Below are 22,950 nucleotides of genomic sequence, written 5' to 3'. Positions count from 1 at the left end.
ATCAGGCTTCCAAGAGTGTCTTACAGCCAAACATTTATGGCTTTGCCATAAACGCACGGGAAAATGAAAGAAACATTGACACCTCAATAAACCGAGGGGCGAGACGGACGGTGCCACCCTGCTGTCTGTTATCATTCGGTGCAGAGAAAGCTAATTTCTGAAGGCACTTCGCTTAACTTTGCAATACTCTGAAGTCTGACATTTGATTCTTTCAGCTTTTTCTCTTATACGCCTTCTTCCCCTAAAATCTAATAACGGTGACAGGTGGGTGGGGGACAGGGGGACACCTGTAACATATGTATACCTCCAGGTCAGGTGGGTGACCTGGGTTTAAGCAAGCAAAAGTCCTTACTGGCCACCATCAGACACCTCCTGCCCGTCCAAAAGACTTATATGTGTTACCTTCCAGAGCAAGGCACCGGGGTGGGCTGGACGACCAGATAAGGTTGTGTAAGCACTCAAGGTACTCAGAACCCTCGAGTTTAAATCCAGGGAAGCAGCGATAAGCGATCACAGTTCCCACAGGGAAGGAGGTCTGGAACTCGGAGATGTTCACGTAGCCATTGGAAGAGGCTAGAGGTCTCAGGCAGCCTGTGAAAGCAAAATGGAAAGGTTTCACTGGGCAGCCTTTGGGTAAGTGTACGGCCAACGGCACAGAGGGACTCTGGGATTGCCCCCTGGCAACAGAAGGACATTGCAGACTTGGGTTGCAAATACATAGATGTTTGATGGTATAGCTGAAATGGTACCATGGGGGTCAGATAAAGGGTTAGAAGGGGAGGAAGGAGGTCAGTGGGGTATGGGTCAGTGCACCCCGAGCCAGATGAGCCTGCCCCAAGTGGGCCATCAACATCATCTGAGAGGCTTTTACAACCCTGCGGTGCCCAGGGTCCAGGAGAAGAGCCTTGTGTCACTGTGTGTTTACGAAGCTCCCCATGTCATTTAAGATGACATCAGGGCTGAGGAACACTGAGGCACCCTAGGAGGGTACAGACACTCCAGTGGCTAGGGATCCGTGATGTGGTCAGCCTATCTTCTAAACTTAGTCATGGGACAGAATCTTGCTGTGCTGGTACAACTGGATTCCTGAGAATCTGGTTGGAAGTGAAATAGATTAAGAGCCTTAAAGTGTGCTGATTTTCAAACTTGAGAACCCCTCAGAGGGCTTAATAGACACAGACCTCACCCAGGCCACATGCGGGCTTCTGCCTCAGCAGGTCTTGGCAGCCCGAGGATATGACTGCTAAGGTCCAGGGAGGAAGGCCCTCTGAGGAGCACAGGCTTGCAGTGGGTCTCTTCTCCAAAAGGAGCATTCGGGTGCTATCAGAAAAGTGGGAAACCGCGCCCTGGATCTCTCCTCCTAAATCACTGGCTGCCTTTGGCTCTTGAGGCCTGTCCCATTCCCAGTGGCACAGAATTCTGCTGTGCGTGCCTTTCCGGCTGCCATGGAATTGTGGTGAATTTAGCGATGTCACTGGAGTGCATCATGACATCGCGGGGTGACGTGCTATCCTTCCAGGGGGCAGGCATGTATGCGAAGCAAAAGCATATAACAAAAAGACCCATTTTCCCTCTGAGTGCCAAACACAGGGTTTGCCTTCCATAACGGGAGACGACCAAGCCCTCCTCCAGAGCTGGCTTGGCCACATACGCATACGGGCTCAAGTCATTCTCTCAGCCAGTTGCTGCAGTGCCTGTGCACCAGAGTGAGGAGAGACAGAGGCACCAGGAGTGCAGACCTTAGGGACAAACCTGGTCATTCGCACTTATGATCTTGGGGTACCCATCAAGCTGCTGTGCTTTAGGCACCAAGGTTCACAATATGGGGGACCCCAACCCAGAACCTGTCAGGAGGTTTCTAGACACCCCCAGAGGCAGGAGAACTTTGTCTTTTTACCCTGTCTCAGGGTATTAGGTTGTTTTTCTCAACCCCTGTACCCTCAGGGTGTGTGTGTGTGTGTGTGTGTGTATCCATCTGTCCATCTGTCTGTCCACCCGTCCATCCATCTGTGATGGTAAGTACTTGTGTGGAGGCTGCAGATCAATGCCAAATGTCTTTTCCTATTGTTGTCTCTCTTCTGTGAGACAGAATCTCTCACCATACCAGGGGATCTCTGGCTCTGCTCGGCTGGCTGGCTGGCCTAGCCGTGCCCTGCCTCTGTACACCCAGCAGTGGGATGCAGATGCCACATACCATGCCCAGCTTTTGTGGTCCTGGAGGTCCCAATCCTCAGTGCCTCGTGCTGGCCCTTTATCAACTGAGCCATCTCCGGAGTTCCCTCCCTTAGATGGCTTTTGATTTTCCAGAGTTAAACATTGGTAATATTCACGTCAGAGGTGAGGTGTGAGGGGTCAGGGCTGGGGGGGGGTGGAAAGTAGGAAGAAATGTGACCCGAAATTGAGAAAGAGTGGATAAGTCCATCAACAGGAACAAAGGCAGGTCCTGGATGCTTGCACAGTTCAGGTGCCTGACAAGGTGTTGGCCCAGCATGCCCTCCTGTGGCTGGGTTCCCACTCCAGGCTACTCATGTGGAGACAATGGCCTTTCCCAAATCACAAATGATTCTGCCCCACGGTGAGCAGGACATGCAAACACGCTCCAAATCCTAAGCCTGAAGTACCAACCAAAACCAAACCACAAACAAACAAAAAAGCCGCCTCTGTGTGGCCTGCCCTGCGCTCCGCCTGAGGAGATGGCAGGAGCTATAATTTGTGCAGCTAATCAGTGCTGAGAGGGAAAGATATGCTCACTCTTGGCTGGAGACAGCCCGTCCTAAATATAACAGTGGGAAACAGGCTTCAACTCAATAGTTCAATGGGATTTCCATTTGCACTTCTGGGTAATAGAGAGACGCCTACTGGAGCCCAAGCCGGTGGATCTATAGGTGCGAATAAAAGTTCCAGAATGAAGTGTCACTCTAGGAGCCAAGTACAGTCCACCAGGGGGCTCGGAGAGGTGCCAGGCTGTCTGCGGCAACTCAGAAGACCCCTTTCTCCTGTTGTGCCAGCTGGGCACTCAGAAGAAAGCTGATGCAGGGGTGGCTGGCAGGACTCTGCCCCCTGCAGCAATAATGCACAGGATGGGCTGGGACCACAGCATAGGCAGGGCACCTACTGTGTGGGATGGGGGCTCTGAGGAGGAGTGATGATGGGGCTGGGCTATGTGGCATTGTCTGGCACTTTACACTTCTTAAGAGTAGCCAGATGCAGCCTGGGTGAGGCAGTCCTATAATTCCAGCTACTTGGGAAACTGAGGCAACGAGATCACAAGTTCAAAGCCCTTCTGGGCTAGAGAGTGAGTTCAGGGATAGCTTGGGCAATTTACTGAGACCTTCTTTCATAATTAAGAGTTAGGAGGAGGAACAGGAGCATAGCTCAGAAGCAGGGTACTGATCTAGCATTTGGGAAGCCCTAGGTTCAAATCCCAGTAACATCAAACCAGAAGGAGGAGGAGAAGAAGGAGGAGGAGGAGGAGGAAGGGGAGGAGGAGGAAGAGGAGGGGGAGGAAGAGAAGGGGAGGAGGAGGAAGAGGAAGAGGAGGAGGAGGAAGAGGAGGGGGAGGAGGAGGAGGAAGAAGAGGAGGGGAGGAAGAGAAGGGGAGGAGGAGGAAGAGGAGGAGGAAGAAGAGGAGGGGAGGAGGAGGAGGAAGAAGAGGAGGGGGAGGAGGAGGAGGAAGAGAAGGGGAGGAGGAGGAAGAGGAAGAGGAGGAGGAGGAAGAAGAGGAGGGGGAGGGGGAGGAGGGGAGGAGGAAGAGGAGGAAGAGGAGGGGGAGGAAGAGAAGGGGAGGAGGAGGAAGAGGAAGAGGAGGAGGAGGAAGAGGAGGGGGGGAGGAGGAAGAAGAAGAGGAGGGGAGGAAGAGAAGGGGAGGAGGAGGAGGAAGAGGAGGAGGAAGAAGAGGAGGGGAGGAGGAGGAAGAGGAAGAGGAGGGGGAGGAGGGGGAGGGGGGGAGAAAGAGGAGGAGGAGAAGGGGAGGAGGAGGAAGAAGAGGAGGGGGAGGGGGAGGAGGGGAGGAGGAAGAGGAGGAAGAGGAAGGGGAGGAAGAGGAAGAAGAGGAGGGGGAGGGGGAGGAGGGGAGGAGGAAGAGGAGGAAGAGGAGGAAGAGGAGGAAGAGGAGGAAGAGGAGGGGGAGGATGAGGAGGAGGGGGGGGAGGAAGAAGAAGAAGAAGAAGAAGAAGAAGAAGAAGAAGAAGAAGAAGAAGAAGAAGAAGAAGAAGAAGAAGAAGAAGAAGAAGAAAGGAGGGAGGAGGGGAAAAAAGAAAAAGGAAAGGAAATGAAAAAGAATATCAAACCAGAAGGAGGAGGAGGAGGAGGAGGAGGAGGAGGAGGAGGAGGAGGAGGAGGAGGAGGAGGAGGAAGAAGAAGAAAGGAGGGAGGAGGGGAAAAAAGAAAAAGAAAAGGAAAGGAAATGAAAAAGAATATCAAACCAGAAGGAGGAGGAGGAGGAGGAGGAGGAGGAAGAGGAGGGGGAGGATGAGGAAGAAGAAGAAAGGAGGGAGGAGGGGAAAAAAGAAAAAGAAAAGGAAAGAGAAAAAGAAAAAGAACAGCCAGCCAGCTCTCTTGTTGCTGACCTGCTCTTGAGCAGCATTTGAGAATGGGAGAGTGACCCAGACTGAGCCAGACAGAGTAACAGTACATATCTGAGTTCTTTACAATAGCATCCCAGGAGGCCACAGGGAAGCAGAATTCCTGAGGGAACTCACTGCATTTAAGCTACAGGAGGGAGAACTAGAGAGAAAGGATACAGAGAAAACTGCACTGCAGGAGTAGCTGAGGTCTGGGGTGACTTTCCTCACCCGTGACACCAGCCCTGAAATGAATCTGTGGCTAATGATGTTTATCTGCAGGAGGAGCCCAACCCAGGGCCAGATGTCTGTTTTGTGGGCAGTCTCTGAACAGATAAATAAAACCCGTGTCTCTTTTAGGGTAGGCTAGTGACACAGGCCACAGGGTAGGCCATGTGATGGCTGGAGCTCCTCTGTCCTCTTACCTCTGAAGCCTTTATTCCTTCATGCGGTCGAAGCTCTTAAACTCTGGTGTGGGAAAACAATTTATTTCTGATGATGGGGCACACAAAGCAATATCAGGGCCTGCCAGTTGTGATTTCCAGGCACAAAGTTAACATTCATCTCAACTTGAGCATGCCGGCGCTTTTGGAACCAATTCGAATGCCTTCCTTCTCTCTCAAATTATGAATTATGCATTGGCTTCTTTTGGTCCTTTAGACCAAGTCACATGTCAAAAAATAAAATCAGAATTAATGTGAACTCAAGGGCTTATTTTCAGAAACAGTCCCTCTATCTGTGGCGGCTGGGTCAGATCTTAAAAGTGTGAAAGGATAAATATTCGCTGTGCGGTTTGGGAGCCTCTGAATGTGACTATTTTTCTGCTTTTCATGCATTATAAGAAGGACAACATTATGAAGAGAAAACGCTCTCTGTAAGATGCTTAACTGTATTCTTACTACTACTAAAGTACCACACACTCTCTTACTTCCTTTAAGTATACGATTCATCCCCTGTGTTCAAAGCCCCGTTACGAAGCCTCCTCATTCTTTTTAATTTATTATTATTAGTATGTGTGTGTGTTTGTATGTATGCATGTATGTGTGTGTTTGTGTATGTGCGAGTGCCTTTGCACGCTTATGTGGGTATTGGTACTCATGTGCAAGCCAGAATGCCTCTGGTAGCCAGTCTCTTATGTCTGTGAGAACATCCTAGAGCTGCAACTCAGGTTTTCAGGCTTGCAAGCGAGCCCCTTTCCCTGCCTACTTCTCCCAATTCTTGAAGTACTTTTCTGATTTTGTAGGTGGGAAAGGGTATAATACTAGACATTCCGAGGTATAAGGTCTGTCCTTTCTGTACTGGGAAATCTGATGTATGGTACTGAGTCACTGTAAGGAGAGAAGTCATGGGAAGGCAGGGCAGGACCTAGGTGGGGTGACTATTTCTCTGCCATAGTGTCTATGGCTCTGTTAGAGGATTGTGCCTGCCCGCCCGTCCTTTACAATGACAGCAGACGACAGCGGCTCCCATCTCCTACCTTGACAGATGGGCAGGTTATCCCACGTCCCATCATCACGACATAACGAAACCATGTTGTACAGGTCGGGGTACCGGATCTTGAATCCCTCATGACAGTTGATGATCAACTTATCCCCGTGTCTATATGTCTTGTTATGAATCTCAGCATCTTCAATTCGGGGGATCCGGCAGTCTGCAACAAAAGACGAACATCACTCTTTGCAACTCAAAACGGTGAATGGCGTTACAAGGACGCTTTCCCATTGGCCCCTAGTCTCCATCTGTTAACAGACAAGTACGTGGTACCTCATCTGTCACCAGACTCAGGTAAGGATGACAAACTCATGGCCTGCACCGCAGAACTAAAAGGAAGAGGGATCCGGTGTGCAGGGACCAATATCACAAAAAGAACTTTTAAATTTCTGCCTATGACACTTTGTACAAAGTAGTTTGTCTTCTAAAATGATTCTCAAGACAAAGAGTTGGCTGTCTTTTGGACAGGATTTAACATTGTTTAGCCTGTCTGGCTAGTCACTGTAGCCACCCAGGCACGGCACAGGGCCTGGCTTCAGCCTGTTGAGCAAACATGGTGTACGGGATGACATGGAGAGTGAACTGCCTCTGTGTGCTTTCCAAAGGGCACTAGACCAGCAGCACTCTTGCCAACCTGCTGGGGTTCAGGACAGCTGGGTATATTGTGTCCTCATGTGGAGTGGCTGAGCCCAATTGAAAAGGACAGTAAGGTTAAAGGGGCAGCGAGGACAGGTAGCAAAATGACCAAAACCCACCAAAGAATACCAGATGGGCATCTGCTTCCAACCCTTTCCACTTACAATTTACTGTAAAAACCACTGTGCTCCTCACCGCCAAGCTGGGATTCTGCTAATCCTATACCTAAACACCGCCCAATGAGTCTCCTCTGGTACATTGCCCACGGTGTGTGTATGCATGTGTGTGTGCGTGTGTGCATGTGTGTGTGCATGTGTGTGCATGTGTGTGTGCATGTGCGTGTGTGTGCATATATGTGTGCATACATGTGTGTATGCATGTGTGTGTGCGTGTGTGCATGTGTATGTGCATATATGTGTGCATACATGTGTGTGTGCGCGTGTGTGTGCATGTATTGTGCGTACATGTGTGTGTGCATGTGTGTGTGCATGTGTGTGTGCATGTGTGTGCATGTATGTGTGTGTGTGCATGTGTGTGTGTGCATGTATGTGTGTGCATGTGTGTGCTACTGTTTCTTCTTCATCCCTCATGAGTACATCTCTGTTAAATGTTTCTGATTTTGTTCATTTTATCTTAGTGTTGGGTCTAGAAACCAGGACCCTGAGACTGCTGGGTAAATAATCTATCTCTGGGTTTTACCACTACCCTTGCTAAACACCCACAGGTTTATAAGTATGACCTGGAAATGGGCCATACTCCAACTTTATGAATTCTTATGTTTTTTGGGAAATATGACAAAAAAAAATCTAAGGGTAGTGTTTTTCCAGTCAGAACATTTCTTCAGAAATTCTTCAGTGTGAAAGGATGTTTGGCGTCTTAGCTAGTCCCCAGAGTCACGGAATGCACAAGGTGGCTGGAACAGTATCAATAAGGGCTCTGCTCATCAGAAGGCTAAACTTGGAACTGTCAACTCTGAGGCCCTGAGCCTTGGGAGCCGTGACATAATTTTATCTTTGCCACCACTAGCTTGAGAGCAAGACCTGAATCACTTTGACACTTTGACACAGGTCTTCCCCAGTGTTTATCCATTCCCAGACCCACTCATGCTCTTGGCAAAGAACTGCAAGGAGGGGGCACGGTCTGAAGCTCCACCAGGAATGCTGGGGGTGCACAGCCCTCTGCGGCCAGCTAGCTGGCTTTGGGCACAACCTGGGTGTCCCCTGGAGTCCCCCGACAGTCTCAGCTGAAGAGCTGCCTACTGGTTTCCATTTCACTGTTCACTCGTTTGGTACCAGGACACAGAAAGGAGTGCTCGAGTTTAACCGATAGTTTCTGAGCTAAAATAGCTGAATTTCTTCCACATCCACCTCAGAATAGTCCCGACTGGAGTCACGAGGTAACTGACAGCTCTGCACACCAGCGCTGCCTTCTTCTTAATGGAAAAATGCGAATTTTATTTTTTTTCTCAATGGCACTCAGCAGAAATTATTCACAGCATGTAAAAACATATTTATCAGGGCATCTGGCTGTAAAATCTTGGCATAAATAGTTCCTGACGTGGTAAGTACATGTCTAAGCAACCATTCCACGATTGGCTTTAACTGTCTTTGAGTTGTCAAGAATTAACTAGCATGGCCAGGAGGCGGCCAGTTTGGGGAGCAAAGTCAATGGACAGAGCGTCTACTTGGACCTCACAGACAGGTTGACATCAGCTAGTCAGAGGGAAATCACTCAGGCCATGCTCCCAAGATTGACTTCCTAGCCCGTGGTGAGATTAACGTGTGGTGCTTCACACAGGTTGGGTCTGCTGCCGTGTGAGTGCGTGTGTGTGTGCTTGTGTGCGTGTGGACACAGACTCATGGGGTAACAGGGCACCTCTTCACTACATGGGAGAGCCACACAGCCGACAGGCAGTGCGGTTTTGTAGTTCAAGTCCCTCCAAGTGGAGAGAACAGTTGGGGATGTGCGCTGGGACCAAGGGAAAAGCTAGCCCAGCCCAGCTCTGACAACCCTCAAGCTCAACAGAGGGAAGGGTCACCCACACCCTCTCTGATGCTCACCACGTGGCACCGTCCGCTTCTCCCAGAAGGAAGGGTAAGGGCGGCATAAGATGCGGCCTAGGATAAGTATCTGCTTCAGTGATCTCTGGAGACTGTAAATAACAGTCGACCTTACTTCTAGGAAAAGAATCAGGACCTTTAGTACCTGAAAACTTATGCGTGCTCTCCATTAACACTGAAGTCATAGTCCTGTAGGAACACGGATGCTCCTTGGTTTATAAGAGGAGCCCTACCCAGAGAAGCTTACTGTAAACTGAAAACACACACATACACACACACACACACACCCCATACATACATACACATCCCACCACACACACACACACACACACACCGTACACATACACCTCACCACACATACATACACACACATACACACACACACACACCCCGTACACATACACCTCACCACACATGTATACATACACACACACACACACCACACCATACACACATATACATCCCACAACACACACAGACACACACGGACACACTCAAACACACAATACACCCTACCACACACACATACACACACATACCATACAAACACACATATACACACACACACACATACACACACACACACCATACACACATACACATCCCACCACACACACAGACACACACGGACACACCCAGACACACAATACACCCCACAACACACATAGACACACATACATCCTAACACACACACACACACACACACAAACAGTTGAAAAAGTATTAAGTACACAACTGACTGCACCCAGTGGAGTGTAGGGCGTGGGTCATTTCCCCTCATCTTACAGCTGACTAGATGCTGCAGTTCGCTGCCACTGCCTATCATCGACACGGAACTCCATGCCACGTATCACTAACCAAGAAAAATGCAAACTTCAAAATGGGAAGTAAGGTTTTACCAAGTGCACACTGCTTTCCCATCACGGTAAAGTCAAGACACCATTAGCTTGAACCATTGTGAAGTCAGAGACTGCTTATATCACAGCTTCTGACATTGCAGATTCATCCATTCGGAAAAAGAAATAAAGTCATGTCAAACATTATCATTAGCAAAGACTAGAAGCATCTGCCAATATTTGATTCTGTCACATAGAATCTGGCCGACAGAACTTAGGTGGGCGGGGCATGAACGGGCACTTCCAGGGACGTAGCCCGAGGGGTATCAAAGGCTTGCATTCTGAAAGAAACATCTTTCACCAGCTCACCACAGTCATTCTTGTACACTGAACCTATTCAAAATGGAGATCCAGTGTAATGATCACGTGGCAGTGCCAAACAGTTACGCTTGGGTACAGATTCATCGATGACAGTCGGCAGATAGCACAGACTCCAGGGTCGGGGCAAGCAGAGGAAGGGTCAATGTTTTGGTTTTTTTTTTTTTTTTTTTTCCAAGATGTTGGTTATATGGGAAAATGCAAAACTCTCCCCAGGAACATGAATGTCTGATGCACAGATACACATTAGCCTTGCAATCCATATTATCATGTTAAACGCTCTAAATGTCCCGCTGTAAAGATTTTAACTTCAGTTTTGAGGAAACCCGCATTTGTAGGTCTTAACTTATTCACTCTGGTGTTCGTTCAGTGACGTGTGAGCCCACGCACAGGTGCAGCGGTTCCTGGGTGGGGGAGGGGTGCGGCAGAGAAGTCGCCGTTTCCATATCTACCGCCCTTACACGGATGGGGCTTCTAGTGGCAAAATTAAGAGACAAATGAGCTGGGAAACAACAGGCAAAACCTTACTGTTGCGATGAGCCCATAATGTGGTGATAAGACAGGGAGTGACTTGGGGACTCATTTAATTCGAAGAGACGGGCCAGGGGGCCTCTGAGGAAATGACATTTATTAAGCTGAGACCTGAATGACAGCACCGATCCAATTACATGTGGATCTGGGAGATTTCAGGCAGAATAGCTAGGCTAGCACAAAGGCCAGGAAGACGCTTGGAGTCCCAAAGCACACCAGGGAAGACCTGTGTGTTTGCAACGTATTGGGGGGGGGGAAGGTGGGTAAGGAGCCAGATCATGCTCTGCCTGATACATTAGGACAGGGAGTGGGGTTTTGTTTTGGTGGATGGGAGGCTATCAGAGCCTAAGCATGTAGAAGGATCTAGACTGCATTTTCAAAAGGTTTGTCACATGAGCAATGAATGATGAACCTTGGCCAAAAGCAAGGTCTTATCCTTGGGCCGTAGGAGGTAATCTCTAAGCTCCCGGAGTGTCTTGCCTGAGATATGTATCCTTGCTCACTTGGTGGCTTTGGGAATTCGGTGCAGTCTGTGTGATTTGGAACACCAAATATCAGTTTGGCTTCTGAGGGGACTGGAGACCAATATCAGCCCACAAAAGTCAACTCTGTCTCTATGAAAGGAGCCTAATAAAACCTTGGACACTAATCTGTGGGTGAGTCTCCCTGGTTGTTGATATACTGTTGAATAAGGCTGCTTCAAGGACAGGGATTGTCTGCACAGCTCCACTGGGTGCCTGTGGCTGTCACTCCTGGATCCTGTCCTGTGTAACTCTTCCCTTGGGTGACTTTAACCTGTGCATCCTCACTGTAACACACTTATCCATGAGGGTCATAGTTTTTATAAGTTATGTGAATCTGACAGAATTATTGGATTTGAAAATGGCCTTGGAGAGCCCCAGACCTGCAGACAGTGTAGGAGTAAGGCGGCTGTAGACCTTTGTACCACTGGATGGTATTTTAATTAGCTATCTACTGGCAACAGGTAGCATTATTCCTGTGCTCCAATACAATTCAGAGAGGCAGCCCTGACCACTGGTCTATTCAGGAGCAGGTTGCAGAAGCTGAACGGATTCAGCCCAGACAAATGATGTCATTATAGACAATCAACATGGAGAAGGAAAAGGAGAGGTGACGGCTATTGTTGTCCAGAGGGAGCTGATGGAACAGGTGGAGCTGCTTAGAAAAAGAGGTGCCCCTCGGTGAGTGGCTTTGCTTCTGGCCGGTTCTTTCCTCTTTAAAGGATGCTGACTTTGATGAAAGCTGATGTGTCAGAACAGGATACTCGGTAGCTTGTGGTTCTACGTGAATGCTACTGTGGGGTTATTAGTTCCCTGTCTGGAGCCACTAAGAAACACACAGACACAGACACGGGCACAGGCGCACACACACAACTGACATACATGCAGACATACACACACACCCTCAAACGCACATGGAGAGAGAGAGAGAGAGAGAGAGAGAGAGAGAGAGAGACAGACACACATAGATAGAGAGATCAACAGACATATAGACACACAGAGAGGGAGATAGACAGATAGGCAGACAGATAGACAGAAACACACATGTACATCACAGGCAAAGACACACAGGTACAGACAGACACAAATACACAGAGAGAGAGAGAGAGAGAGAGACATACACATACACACACACACAGAGACATACATACATACACATAGAGAGAGAGAGAGAGAGAGAGAGAGAGAGAGAGAAAGAGAGATATAGACAGACAGACAGGCACACACACAGAGATAAAGAGAAATAGACAGACATACAGATACACACACAGAGACACATACACAGAGAGAGAGAGACAGAGACAGAGACAGAGACACAGAGAGAAATAGACAGACATACAGATACACAGAGAGAGAGAGAAAGAGAGAAAGAGAGAGACATAAAGACAAAGAGATATAGACAGACAGACACACACACAGACAGAGAGACAGCGAGAGATAGACAGCCATACAGACACAGAGAGATATAGACGGACAGACACACACAGACACACACACACACACACACACACACACACACACACACACACACGCACATACAGAAAGACACACACAGAGGAGAGAGACCAATTAAAATAAACAAGCACACTTCTTTGCCACATAAAAGTACCATTTTGTCTTGTTTTTTGTTTTGTTTTTAGACTTTCTTCTCTTTTTCCTTTCTTTTTTGAAACAGGGTCTTGCTACATAGCCCGAGATGACCTATGGCATCTTGAGCTGTGCATGCATTTTTACATTTACACCTTAGACAGGGAATTCTATGGGTATTGTTATCCATTTTTCAGGGTGAGACACATTACATACACTGGAGTAATCGTGCAACATTCACAAAGACTGACCACCACTTGGGAGGAAATGCAGTCTCAACAAGTAGCAAATGGCTAAAATTACTGAGCACATGTTTGGGCCACAATGAAAATAAGACTTGTTGAAAATAAGAATTGTTACAAGATCCCCATGTTGGAAACTGAGTAATATCTTCCTAAATAACCCATGGGTCCAATAAAATAACAAGATAAAAAGCAGAAAATGTTTTAGCTGGAGTAACAATGAAAATTTGTTGTAATGCATGCCATGCAGATAAATCTGTGGCTACACATTTCTCTTTAAGCCTAAGCAACACTGAAGGTCCGACACTGATGCTCACACACACTGAAGGTCCAGCACTGATGCTCACACACACTGAAGGTCCAGCACTGATGCTCACACACACTGAAGGCCCAGCACTGATGCTCACACACACTGAAGGCCCAGCACTGATGCTCACACACACTGAAGGTCCAACACTGATGCTCACACAAGCCAAGACACACACTGAAGGTCCAGCACTGATGCTCATACAAGCCAGGAATCCCAGCACTCAGGGGATTACTCAATGTTAGTCAGGGTCTTACTGTGACTGAGGGTTTGTGCCTCAAGTTCCATTGGATTTTGCTTTATAAATGTTGAGGTAAGTTACCACTAATATACAAATGTAGGCTTATTACTTAGAACTAACATGAAGAATTCTTTAATCGTCAGGAAAAAAAAAAAGGATATGTGATCAAACCCAAGGAAACCACAGGGAAATAAATAGTCATGAATAACTAGGAGAGAATTTGGTGAGAAAGGAAAGGGCCAGGTTAAGAAGGAGCAGCAAGACCAAGCATCCATTCTTCAAAGTCATAATCCACGGTCAGCGATGGGACCCACGGAGAGCTATGAAGTATAATATACCTAACCATGTAAGGATAAAAAGATATAGCATGACATAGCTTACACTAAAAAAACTTAAAAGACTGAAGGAAAAAAAAAACCTTGAAGTCAAAAAAAAATTGAGAAGTTAGATGAAGCCAAGCTCTTCAGACAAGGTCAGAAATACCCTCATTTAACAAAGTCGCCAACTTACACTTAGGTAATACGTTAAGCAGACTCAGTTTAAACCAGAACGGCTTCCCACGAACTGTACTCCAGACCCAAGATACTTCTCTGTGAATTCTGCTGGACACTTGTGGACGATACAGAACCAACCTCGCACACACCCTGAGTAAGGCGTTCTCTTCTGAAGGACACCAGCGTGTTTCTGGGGCAGTCCCCCTTGATGACTATTACTCAATGTAGAAAGAACATCACGGGAAATATCAAGGAAAGAGCATTCAGGCCAAGCCATCTCAGCAACACAGACGCAAGACTTAAAATTAACACATTAGCGCACACCACTCGGGTGTATCACAAGTAAGCTGATTGAATGTTTAATGATCAACCAATGTGACTTGAACATTTAACAGACTAAAGGAGAGAATTAGCATCTTATTAGATGTGAAAAACACATTTGAAAAAAAATCCCGCATCCATTCATATTTAAAAGCTCTTAAGAGGCTAGGGATTAAACAAAACACTGCAATCCAATGAGCGATATTATTAGAAAACTATGTTAGTGCAAAAATACAGAGGGCATCGATTGGAGATTGGGACCCCTGACTGGGGGCTCAATCCTTACACTTACGGCCAAATCTGTACTGGGTTTTCCAACTGAGGCAGGACCCAAGTAAGAGGAAAGTGGAAGAAATTAGCTAGAAAGAAAAAGGCTTTAATGTTCAAATACGAAATGGCAGTGCACTTGGTAAGAACCAAAATAATTTGCAAAGATAGGGGCTTAGCAGTTAAGAGCCCTTGTTGCTCTTGCAGGGGACCGAGGTTCAGTTCCCAGCACCCACATGGTGACTCACAATCATCTGTAACTCCAGTTCCCAGGAGATCTGACACCCTTTCCTGACCTCCAGGGGTACCTAGCGTGCACACGGTACATATGCATGAAGGCAGGCAAACTCTCATACATGGACAAGAAATAAATATTAAAAACCTCTTCAAGAATTTGCAAATATAAGTAGTAAAATTAACGAGTTGAATATGTACGGATTTCTAACAGAGCAGTTTAAACAAACCTAAAACTTTCATCAAGTACATCAATATTTGAATTGCTAAATTCAAATAAATAAACAAAAGACAAGATGTCCACACAGAAAACATTATTGAGAAGAATTGTTAAATACCTTAGTAAGTAGGGAGAACTAATATTGCATAGGCCTCATTTTCCTTACAATTTTAACAATAAATCTGTCCTATTTTTCCTTTGTAGTTAAGTGACATAAACTTTGGGGAGAAAAGGTTTATTTTCATTCAAAATACCAGCTTCTAGTCATAGCAGGGAGTCACAGGAATCACAAACCTGAAGTAACTGGTCACATCCAAAGTCAAGAGCAGACAAAGCATGCATTACTGCTCAGTTCTGTTGTCCACCCTTAACACAGTCCAGGACCCAAGTCTAGGGAATTCTGACGCCCACAGTGGACTGGGTCTTCCCACATCAATTAACACGATCAAGACAATCATTCATAGACACACCCCCAGGTGTACCTAATCTAGACAGCTCCTCATTGAAACTCTCTTCCCAGGTGAGTCTGGATTGTGTTAAGTTGATAAGAACTAAACATCACAAAACACGACGTATTACTGTTCAGAATTCAAACTTGTTTTGGCAGTTGCTCTGCTCATTCTAAAATCTACATGGAAACCTGGAAGACCACAAAGAGCCAAGACAGTTTTGAAGAAACAGAAAGATTGTAACGCTTGTGTTACAATCATTTAAGAATTACAGGGCTACAGTCATAAAAGCACACATCTAGCACATGACAGACAGACCAACCAACAGAACGGAGGACTGAGCCAGGACTTCCATTTCCTGACAGAGATGGCATCAGGAAGTAGGGGGAGCATGCGTTCCAATGAACAGTGCTGTGTGTGTTACATACAAACCAAGCCCAGGAAGAATGGTTAGAGGGATAAATAGGCAGGCAAGAAGGTAAGCCTCTGAGATTACACAGGAAAATGCCTTTGCAATATACGAAAAATACGAAAACATTTTTGAAAGACTTATTTTCACTTTCAAACCCTGTGTGCGAATGCATGTGCGCGTATGCGCATGTGAGTGTAGGAGCCCGTGGAAGTCAAAAGAGAACACCAGGTTCCCCTGGAGCTGGAGTACTAGGCCCTTGTGAGCTAGCGAACACGGAGGGTGGGAATCAAACTTGGGTCTTCCAGAAGAGCCATCTATGTAGCCCAGTGAAAACATTTCAAACACGACAAAGAACACCCCACACAAACTGAGCATAGAGGAAATGGTTGATAAATTTGACTACGTTCAAGTTAAAATATTCTGCGCATCACACAGATAACAAGAGAGTAAAACCTTAAGCCACAGGACGGCTTCATAGCACCTGCGATTAACGGAGGACTCGTATGTAGTGTATATAAAATCTCCTAGAAATCAATCCGGAAAAGACAACCAATCGATAAGCGGTTAAGCGAATTAAGCAGGCACCTCACAGGAGAGACTCACCAGCTGGCCAATAAACACGGAAAGGTTCTCAACTTTATTATGCACCAGGGAAAGGAGCACTGAAGGTGAGAAGCTCGGGGAGTGGAGGTTCATGCCTGTCTGTAAAGCAGGACTCAGGAGGCTCAGACAGGTGTGCCCTGCACAGTACGATGCTCTCTCAAAACAAAGCCAACCAATCAACCAACCAACCCACCCACCCACCCACCAACCAACCCACCCACCCACCAACCCACCAACCAACCCACCCACATCAAAGAAACAAACTCCCAAACTCCCAGCCCACTACAAAGTGAGAGGGGGCACTACATACCTGCCAGGTGGCTAAAATACTGCAAACACTAAAGGGTATAGTCTGTGTGTGGGAGTGCGTCAGTCAGCTCTAAAGTAGTCCTTACCCTATATGTCCATGTATGTTAAATCCCAAAGCAGGCAAAAGGAAAGTAAGTTTGAAATAGCATCATGTTTAGGGTGCTGATGCATCAGGGTTGGGGGGCGGCCATCATAAGAAGGGTTTGCTACCTCTCTGGGGGAGGAGGAGGAGGAAGGAAATGGGAATAAGCTTCTGGGGACAGCAACAGTGTCCTATTGCTTCCCTGGATGAAGGTGACACTGGTGCTACCTCGTGAGTGTCCACTGGGCTGTGGTGTCTCCTGAACTTTGGTATATGCAAAGCCATATATATATATATATATATATATATATATATATATATATATATAATCTCAAATTTAGACAAAGTCATGGTAAAGACAGAAAAATGAACCAGAATGGAGAACAAGAAAGTTCAATGAAAATGCAACCCCTTCCCCACCTCACCCAGAGCTACTGGGTCTTGGGGGTCGAGCCACAATGTCTTGGAATGAATGGCAAAGCACTGAATTTCCTCTGAAGTATAAAAACTTGATTATTTGCCAGAAAACTTTCACGAGGGCAAGCTGACTGCTGACTTCTTGACGGAAGTGACAGAAGTTAGTGCAGTTTCATCATTCGGGCAAACCTTGACTGTGTGTGTGTGTGTGTGTATGTGTGTGTATGTGTGTGTGTGTGTGTGTGTGTCTGTCTGTCTGTCTGTCTGTCTGTGTATGTATACATGTTCATGAGTGTGCCCATGTATACTTGAGTATGCATACTCACACATAATATGCGCATGTGCATTGAGAGCAGAAAATAACTTTGAGTAGTTCCTCCTATTGCTCTACACATAATCACCACCACCACCACCACCACCACCACCACCACCACCACCACCACCACCACCACCATTATTTTGAGGCAGAGTCTCTCACAGAACCTGGAACTTATCAATCCAGTAAGATGGCTGGCTAGCAAGCCCTGGGGTCCTTTTGTCTCCACCTCCCCAGTGCTGGAATTACAAGTACAAGCCACGGTACCTGGCTTTTTACATGGTTTCTGGGGACCCCAACTCAAGCCCTCATGCTTCTGCAGCAGGCGTCCTGTCAGTGGGGACATCTCCCCAGCTCTTTCTGCTTCTCTTGATCAACAAAGGCTTAATTATTTATCCTTAAAGGAACTCTGGGATCGATGTTCACTTTCTGGAAAGATGAGTAAAAAGGAGGAGATGGGAAACCCTGAGTGGCCCAAAGCAGACTCAGAAGAAGCATCAAAAAGGACTTCCTGTCTCTTTTGGTGATGTTGGGTACCGAACTCATGGCTTTGCAAGTGCTAGGTGGGTAATTAGCCTCCTGAGTTACTCTTTAGAATGGGTTTCAAAGGCTATCATTCTCACAGACGGAAGACTGACAGAGCTTTACTTACAGACAGAAGACCCAGGACAAGCCTCTCAAGGAGCACCTGAGGCCTAGCAGGAGAATTACACGGGTGTTTGATAAATTTAGATTCCAGCCTGAAAACTGCTTGGGGCGTGGTGCCTGCAAAGGGTATCTTTCATCTCTCTCTGAGACAAAGGCAAAGAGGAGACATCAAGATACCCAAGGCCAGTGCGTGGTGACCAGGAAGACAGAAGACATTCAGTGGAAACAAAGCAATGATTCCTGGGAATTTAATGGTCCCAGAAGTTGTGTTAGCCAAGTAAAACTGGACTCTAAAACAGGCGAGTCTGCACTATGAGGCCTTTGCTTTGTGAGCCCAGGAGGGGCTCTGAGGAAGTCTCTATCAGTGCTAATGAGACACAGAAAACAGCCTGGAGAGCCCAGGTCAGCCTGGAACCTCTCCATGCTGAAGAGAGAGAACCGGGTGCACAGTGATGAGTTTGGAGGACACCCCTGGGAAAACTGTACATTCTTCATAAGCAACCCGATTCTGGGTTGTTGCAGCTGTGAGCCAATGAAAAACTGCGTTCCAGGGATTCATAGTCAACTAGATGTTCAAGGTCACCACGGATCATCACGTGACCTATCCATGTGATCTGACAGGGATCTAAACCATGCTGGTGCTGTGACTCTCCATGTACCTGGTAATTCTGTGATTTAAAGCCACCCACCCGCTCTTCTGCAGGGCCCTTGTTCCGACAGGCTGGGACCACGGCACAAGAGTTCAAGAATACTGGGGGCACAGCAATGTCACCCCTGCACAAGAATTCAAGAATATGGGGGCACAGCTGGTTACCTTGCAATGTCACCCAGGTGGAGACTTCCCTTTTGCCCTTGTAGGGCCTGATGGCCAGGCTAGTAAACTTGCCTGTGGCTATCCGGCTGTCATCTTGCCACGGGGGTAAGTGATTGTTTCTGCCTCTCATCTTTACCGGATAGGCCTCTGTCTTCCCCTGACCCTTATTTCTCTGGAATCTTTTCCCCTTTCAAGTCATGTTCACATTTAAGAAAAGAAACTCTTCCAGAACAGAGACCCAAACTCACACAGGAACAACGGGGGGGGGGGGGCGGGGGGGCGCATGGGCAAATGGTAACTTCTGTCAACATCAGTGAGACTTGAGAGCTGCCCTGGGGACAGGAGGGGTGTCCTTATGCACTCTCCTACCTCAGATGATAGAAGACATGGAAACACTTGCCCACGTGGGCTGAGGCTGCCTGCCACTTTTGATAACTCATGTCTAAAGCAACCAAGGAAGAATTTTAGGTGATGGAAAATGCACCTGAGAAGAAAGGAACGCTAAATAAAACATTTTTAGGCCTTCCATCTGTTTCGGTGAAGCTCCCGAAGGTGGAAGACAGCTCAACTTAATATATGAGTAGCCATAAAAGGGAGTAAGAGTCCCCTGCTTTTGAAAAATGCCTGCACCCCACACTTCCGATGAATAAAGGGGGCTGGCTGCCAGCACTACTGTCAGCTTTAGCTTGGGAGTCAAGTTGGATCTTTTAATTAAAAATTTATAATGTAATAATAATACTTAAACTCACACCGCACCCATCCCCCAGGAAGCTCAAAGATTCTTCTTAATGTCAAATTATTCATCTTTTATAGCAATCCTGGTCAGGCCTATGGGAGCCAAAAATACTGTAGTAAGTACTTAAAAAACGTGCTCCGTGAATGGCTCTTTTTCTCACCTTTTGGCACGCTGCAAGGAATTTTGGACAAAGAAGGGTTAAGCACACAGGCATAGCAAGCTGGGGTCATCCTGGAAAGGGCTCTGCTGTGTTCAGTTCCTTAGGGCTAGGACCTGGTAACTGGGTAACAGGGACTTGGAGACAGAAAGCACAGAGGGAAGGGTTTCCCAGGTGCACCCTGGACTGGCCTGGGAGCTTTTGGAGGTAGCCCTGTGATGTTTGCCTTCTGCAAAGGGAAACACACAATTGAATGAAGCGTCCATGAAGCTTCTAGAGTATGTTTTTTGTTTTTTCTTTTTTAAAGTTCCACAGGCGATCTGAAGGTATGGTAGGCTACACAACTCCAGGGAGAGCACAGGAGTGGGGGTCGTTGGGATGCCGGCCCATCCACTCCCAGTTTGCTTCTTGGGCACAGTGTGTAACTCACTCATGCTCACACAGGTCCCTGTCTGATACACTGATGCTTACATCACAAGAACGGTCTCTAAGGAACTCTGCTGAACACGACAGAAAACGAGTTCTCTCTTCTCACACAAAGCTGCAACATGACATCCCAGAGTAAGGGGCTTCCAGGGCTTCTGAGGAGAAAATCACCTGGGATGTTTCCGGTTTTCTTTTTTAGGAATGCCAGTTCTTTGGTCCTGCCCCTAGCGCTTTAGTGAGAGGGGTCTGAAGAGGTATTCGCACCCAGCTCTGAGGCAGGGGATCCCTTTATACTTTGAAAGCTAGGGCCCTATAGCAACTGGTCCCCACCAAAGATGCTGCCGGGGAGGACAAGGCCTCCCTAAGGGGATGTGGACCTACGGCCATTAACATGTAAGTCACCCCCTTACTCCAGTGAGAGGAAATAAACCCTGGATATCTCCTGAGTGTCCTGGAAAGTTCGGAGCTGATCCCATCCCTGCCACTGCCCAGGCTTCCACTGAGAATCCAGCTCCTCTAAGCCTCTGCTTTCTCATCCAGAAAACAATGCCAGAGCTGCCGTGCTGGGGTATTGTACTCATGGAAGAACACAGGGCGCATCCAGCTTAGCACCCAGCTGTTGATCAGTACACTGCATCCTGTACCCATTGAAGGAGGCACAGTGAATCCAGGGTAGAACCTGGCCGTTGAAGAGCACACATTGCCTCTAACACAGTAGTACCCAGTCCACATAGGACGCACCTCCTTAGAACAGTGCGGTCTGCCTGGGGGAAAGGAGAACGAAGGCATTACACCAAAACAGAACAGGTCTGGGAGCCAGAGATGCGTAGAGCACAGGGGGACGTGGGGGGGGCTAGTGTTTGTGGGTGGAGGCAGATTCTGGACTGATGTCTGGCTGTCGAGGTTCATCTCGGTCAACATTCCCAACGTGCATGATCCGGAACTGGCAACCCCTTTCGCAGCCCTACAGATAACTCAGCCTCAACTGCACCTGACTCATTAATTGTGTCAAAACAAGGATAAGGTGTGTACTAAGGCAACCGGAGTACAAAAGGAAGGAAGCCAGGCTCTGTGGAAACGACCACGAGCGGCTGCAGCCACCTTACCTATGAAACTCATGCATTAGTCAAAGAGACCAGAGCAAACCCAGCACTCCCCAACAAGCTCTGCACCTCTAGGGGACACCATTTATCCCCAGGCCACCTGTGAAGGCTGTGGGGTGCCTCAGAGGAGGCGGAGGCAGGCGGCTGCAGAAGACCACTGTGTCTAACTAGAACACTGAGGAAGCGGGAGCTGCAGGAACATTGGGCCCTCCTTTGGTACCTCAGGAGTGAGGAGTTGTCTACATTTATGCAGACCATGGATATCCAGTGGCATCTCAACGCACCTGCAAGGTGCGGCAGCATGCTGCCTGCAAGTGGCATCTTCTAGACTGAGGGGACCCTCCCTTTGAAGGTACTGAGGCAGGAACAAGGTTGTTCTTTGGGAGATGAAAACCTTTGGGAGCCAGAGAAATAGCTCAGAGGTTAAGAGCACTGGCCGCTCTTGCAGAAGGACCCACATTGGAGTCCCAGGACCCACACGGTGACTCACAATCTATCATCCATAAATCAATGTCCAGCAAGTCTGATGCTTTTTTTCCTACCTCAGAGGACGCTCACTGCACGAACACCAGGTACAGACACACAGGCAGCCCAAACATCCATACACATAATTTTTAAAAGCCCAAAATCGCATACTTCCCTCCGCACAGTGGCCCCAATGTCACCTTTAATTAAGCTTTGCTCTTGAAGCAGCAATGAAGGTTGTGCCTGAGGTTTGGGGCAGGAGGCTGTGGTAACGCTGAGGGCAGGGTTCTGAGTAGGCAGAGCTTGGAGTTGTGTTTTCTGTGTGGTTTAAGTAATGTTTTAATACTCTCTGGCTGAGGGGAACCGACTGGCCAACTGGAGAGGAATCACTGCCTGAAAAAGCTTCCCTCTCAGACAGTTCATCTGCAATACGGGATGCTCTGAGGAGGAGCTACATGTAAGGTCTCTTAATAGCACTGTGCTGGGATTAGGAATGTCACTGTCCTCATAAACCATCTGGGCACTTGCTGGGGAAGGCACTCTGGAACAAGCTGTCTGTTAGAGCCGGGGGACTGCAGTGTCACGAGCAGACTTTTTTTTTTCTTCTCCTCCTTAATATGTATTTATCAGAAGCTGATGTGAAATGAGATGGCCAAGGAGGCCAGCACCGGTTCTCCAAGCCTCTTGAAGAAGCCGCAGGGGAGGAAACAGAAAGATGCCCTCCACCCTGCCAAGGAGAACTTGCCAATGAAGCACTCAGATGTGAATTTCACAAGGGCTTGTTTGCAGTGACTAAGTCTCTACTTCCCAATGCTATCTATTCCAGGTAGGGGCATTTAAAGCAAAAGAGAAATCTGTGTGCCCCCTCACTTGTGTGACTACACCCAAAGATGCACTGGGGGGGCAGCCTGAACCTGATCAAACGACAAGATTCCTGCTATGTAGGTCTGACTTTAAAAGCTCCATGTCACCCGTCCTAGCGGGGAGACTCCCAAGGGACTTTGGTGCTGTGCAATGCTGGTTCACAGTCTAAGGGAGACTCTGGCCAACGCCGAAGCTGGCCGCAGCGGCTCATCTAGTTCTCT

At 47.6% G+C, this 22,950-nt stretch overlaps 1 protein-coding gene across 4 annotated transcripts in view; it reads right to left on the bottom strand.

Moving 5' to 3' along the window:
- Nucleotides 1-22,950, bottom strand: part of Susd4 (sushi domain containing 4) — a 126,553-nt gene that overhangs the window by 26,713 nt on the left and 76,890 nt on the right. For 2 of the 4 annotated variants that reach the window (XM_063272171.1, XM_063272172.1), the window contains exons 4-5: nucleotides 6,040-6,213; nucleotides 404-591 (exon numbers count right to left, since the gene is read on the bottom strand). In XM_063272171.1, coding sequence (XP_063128241.1) covers nucleotides 404-591; nucleotides 6,040-6,213 — 362 coding nt within the window. Of the gene's footprint in view, nucleotides 1-402; nucleotides 592-6,039; nucleotides 6,214-22,950 lie in introns of all 4 variants that reach the window. The other 2 variants (XM_039090566.2, NM_001105982.1) reach the window with 1 other exon arrangement.

The sequence above is a fragment of the Rattus norvegicus genome, chromosome 13 (assembly GCF_036323735.1).
Source record: "Rattus norvegicus strain BN/NHsdMcwi chromosome 13, GRCr8, whole genome shotgun sequence".
Classification (NCBI taxonomy): Eukaryota; Metazoa; Chordata; class Mammalia; order Rodentia; family Muridae; genus Rattus; species Rattus norvegicus.
The sequence above is the reverse complement of the archived record's forward strand: the minus strand, read 5'-3'. Positions and strand labels throughout refer to the sequence as shown.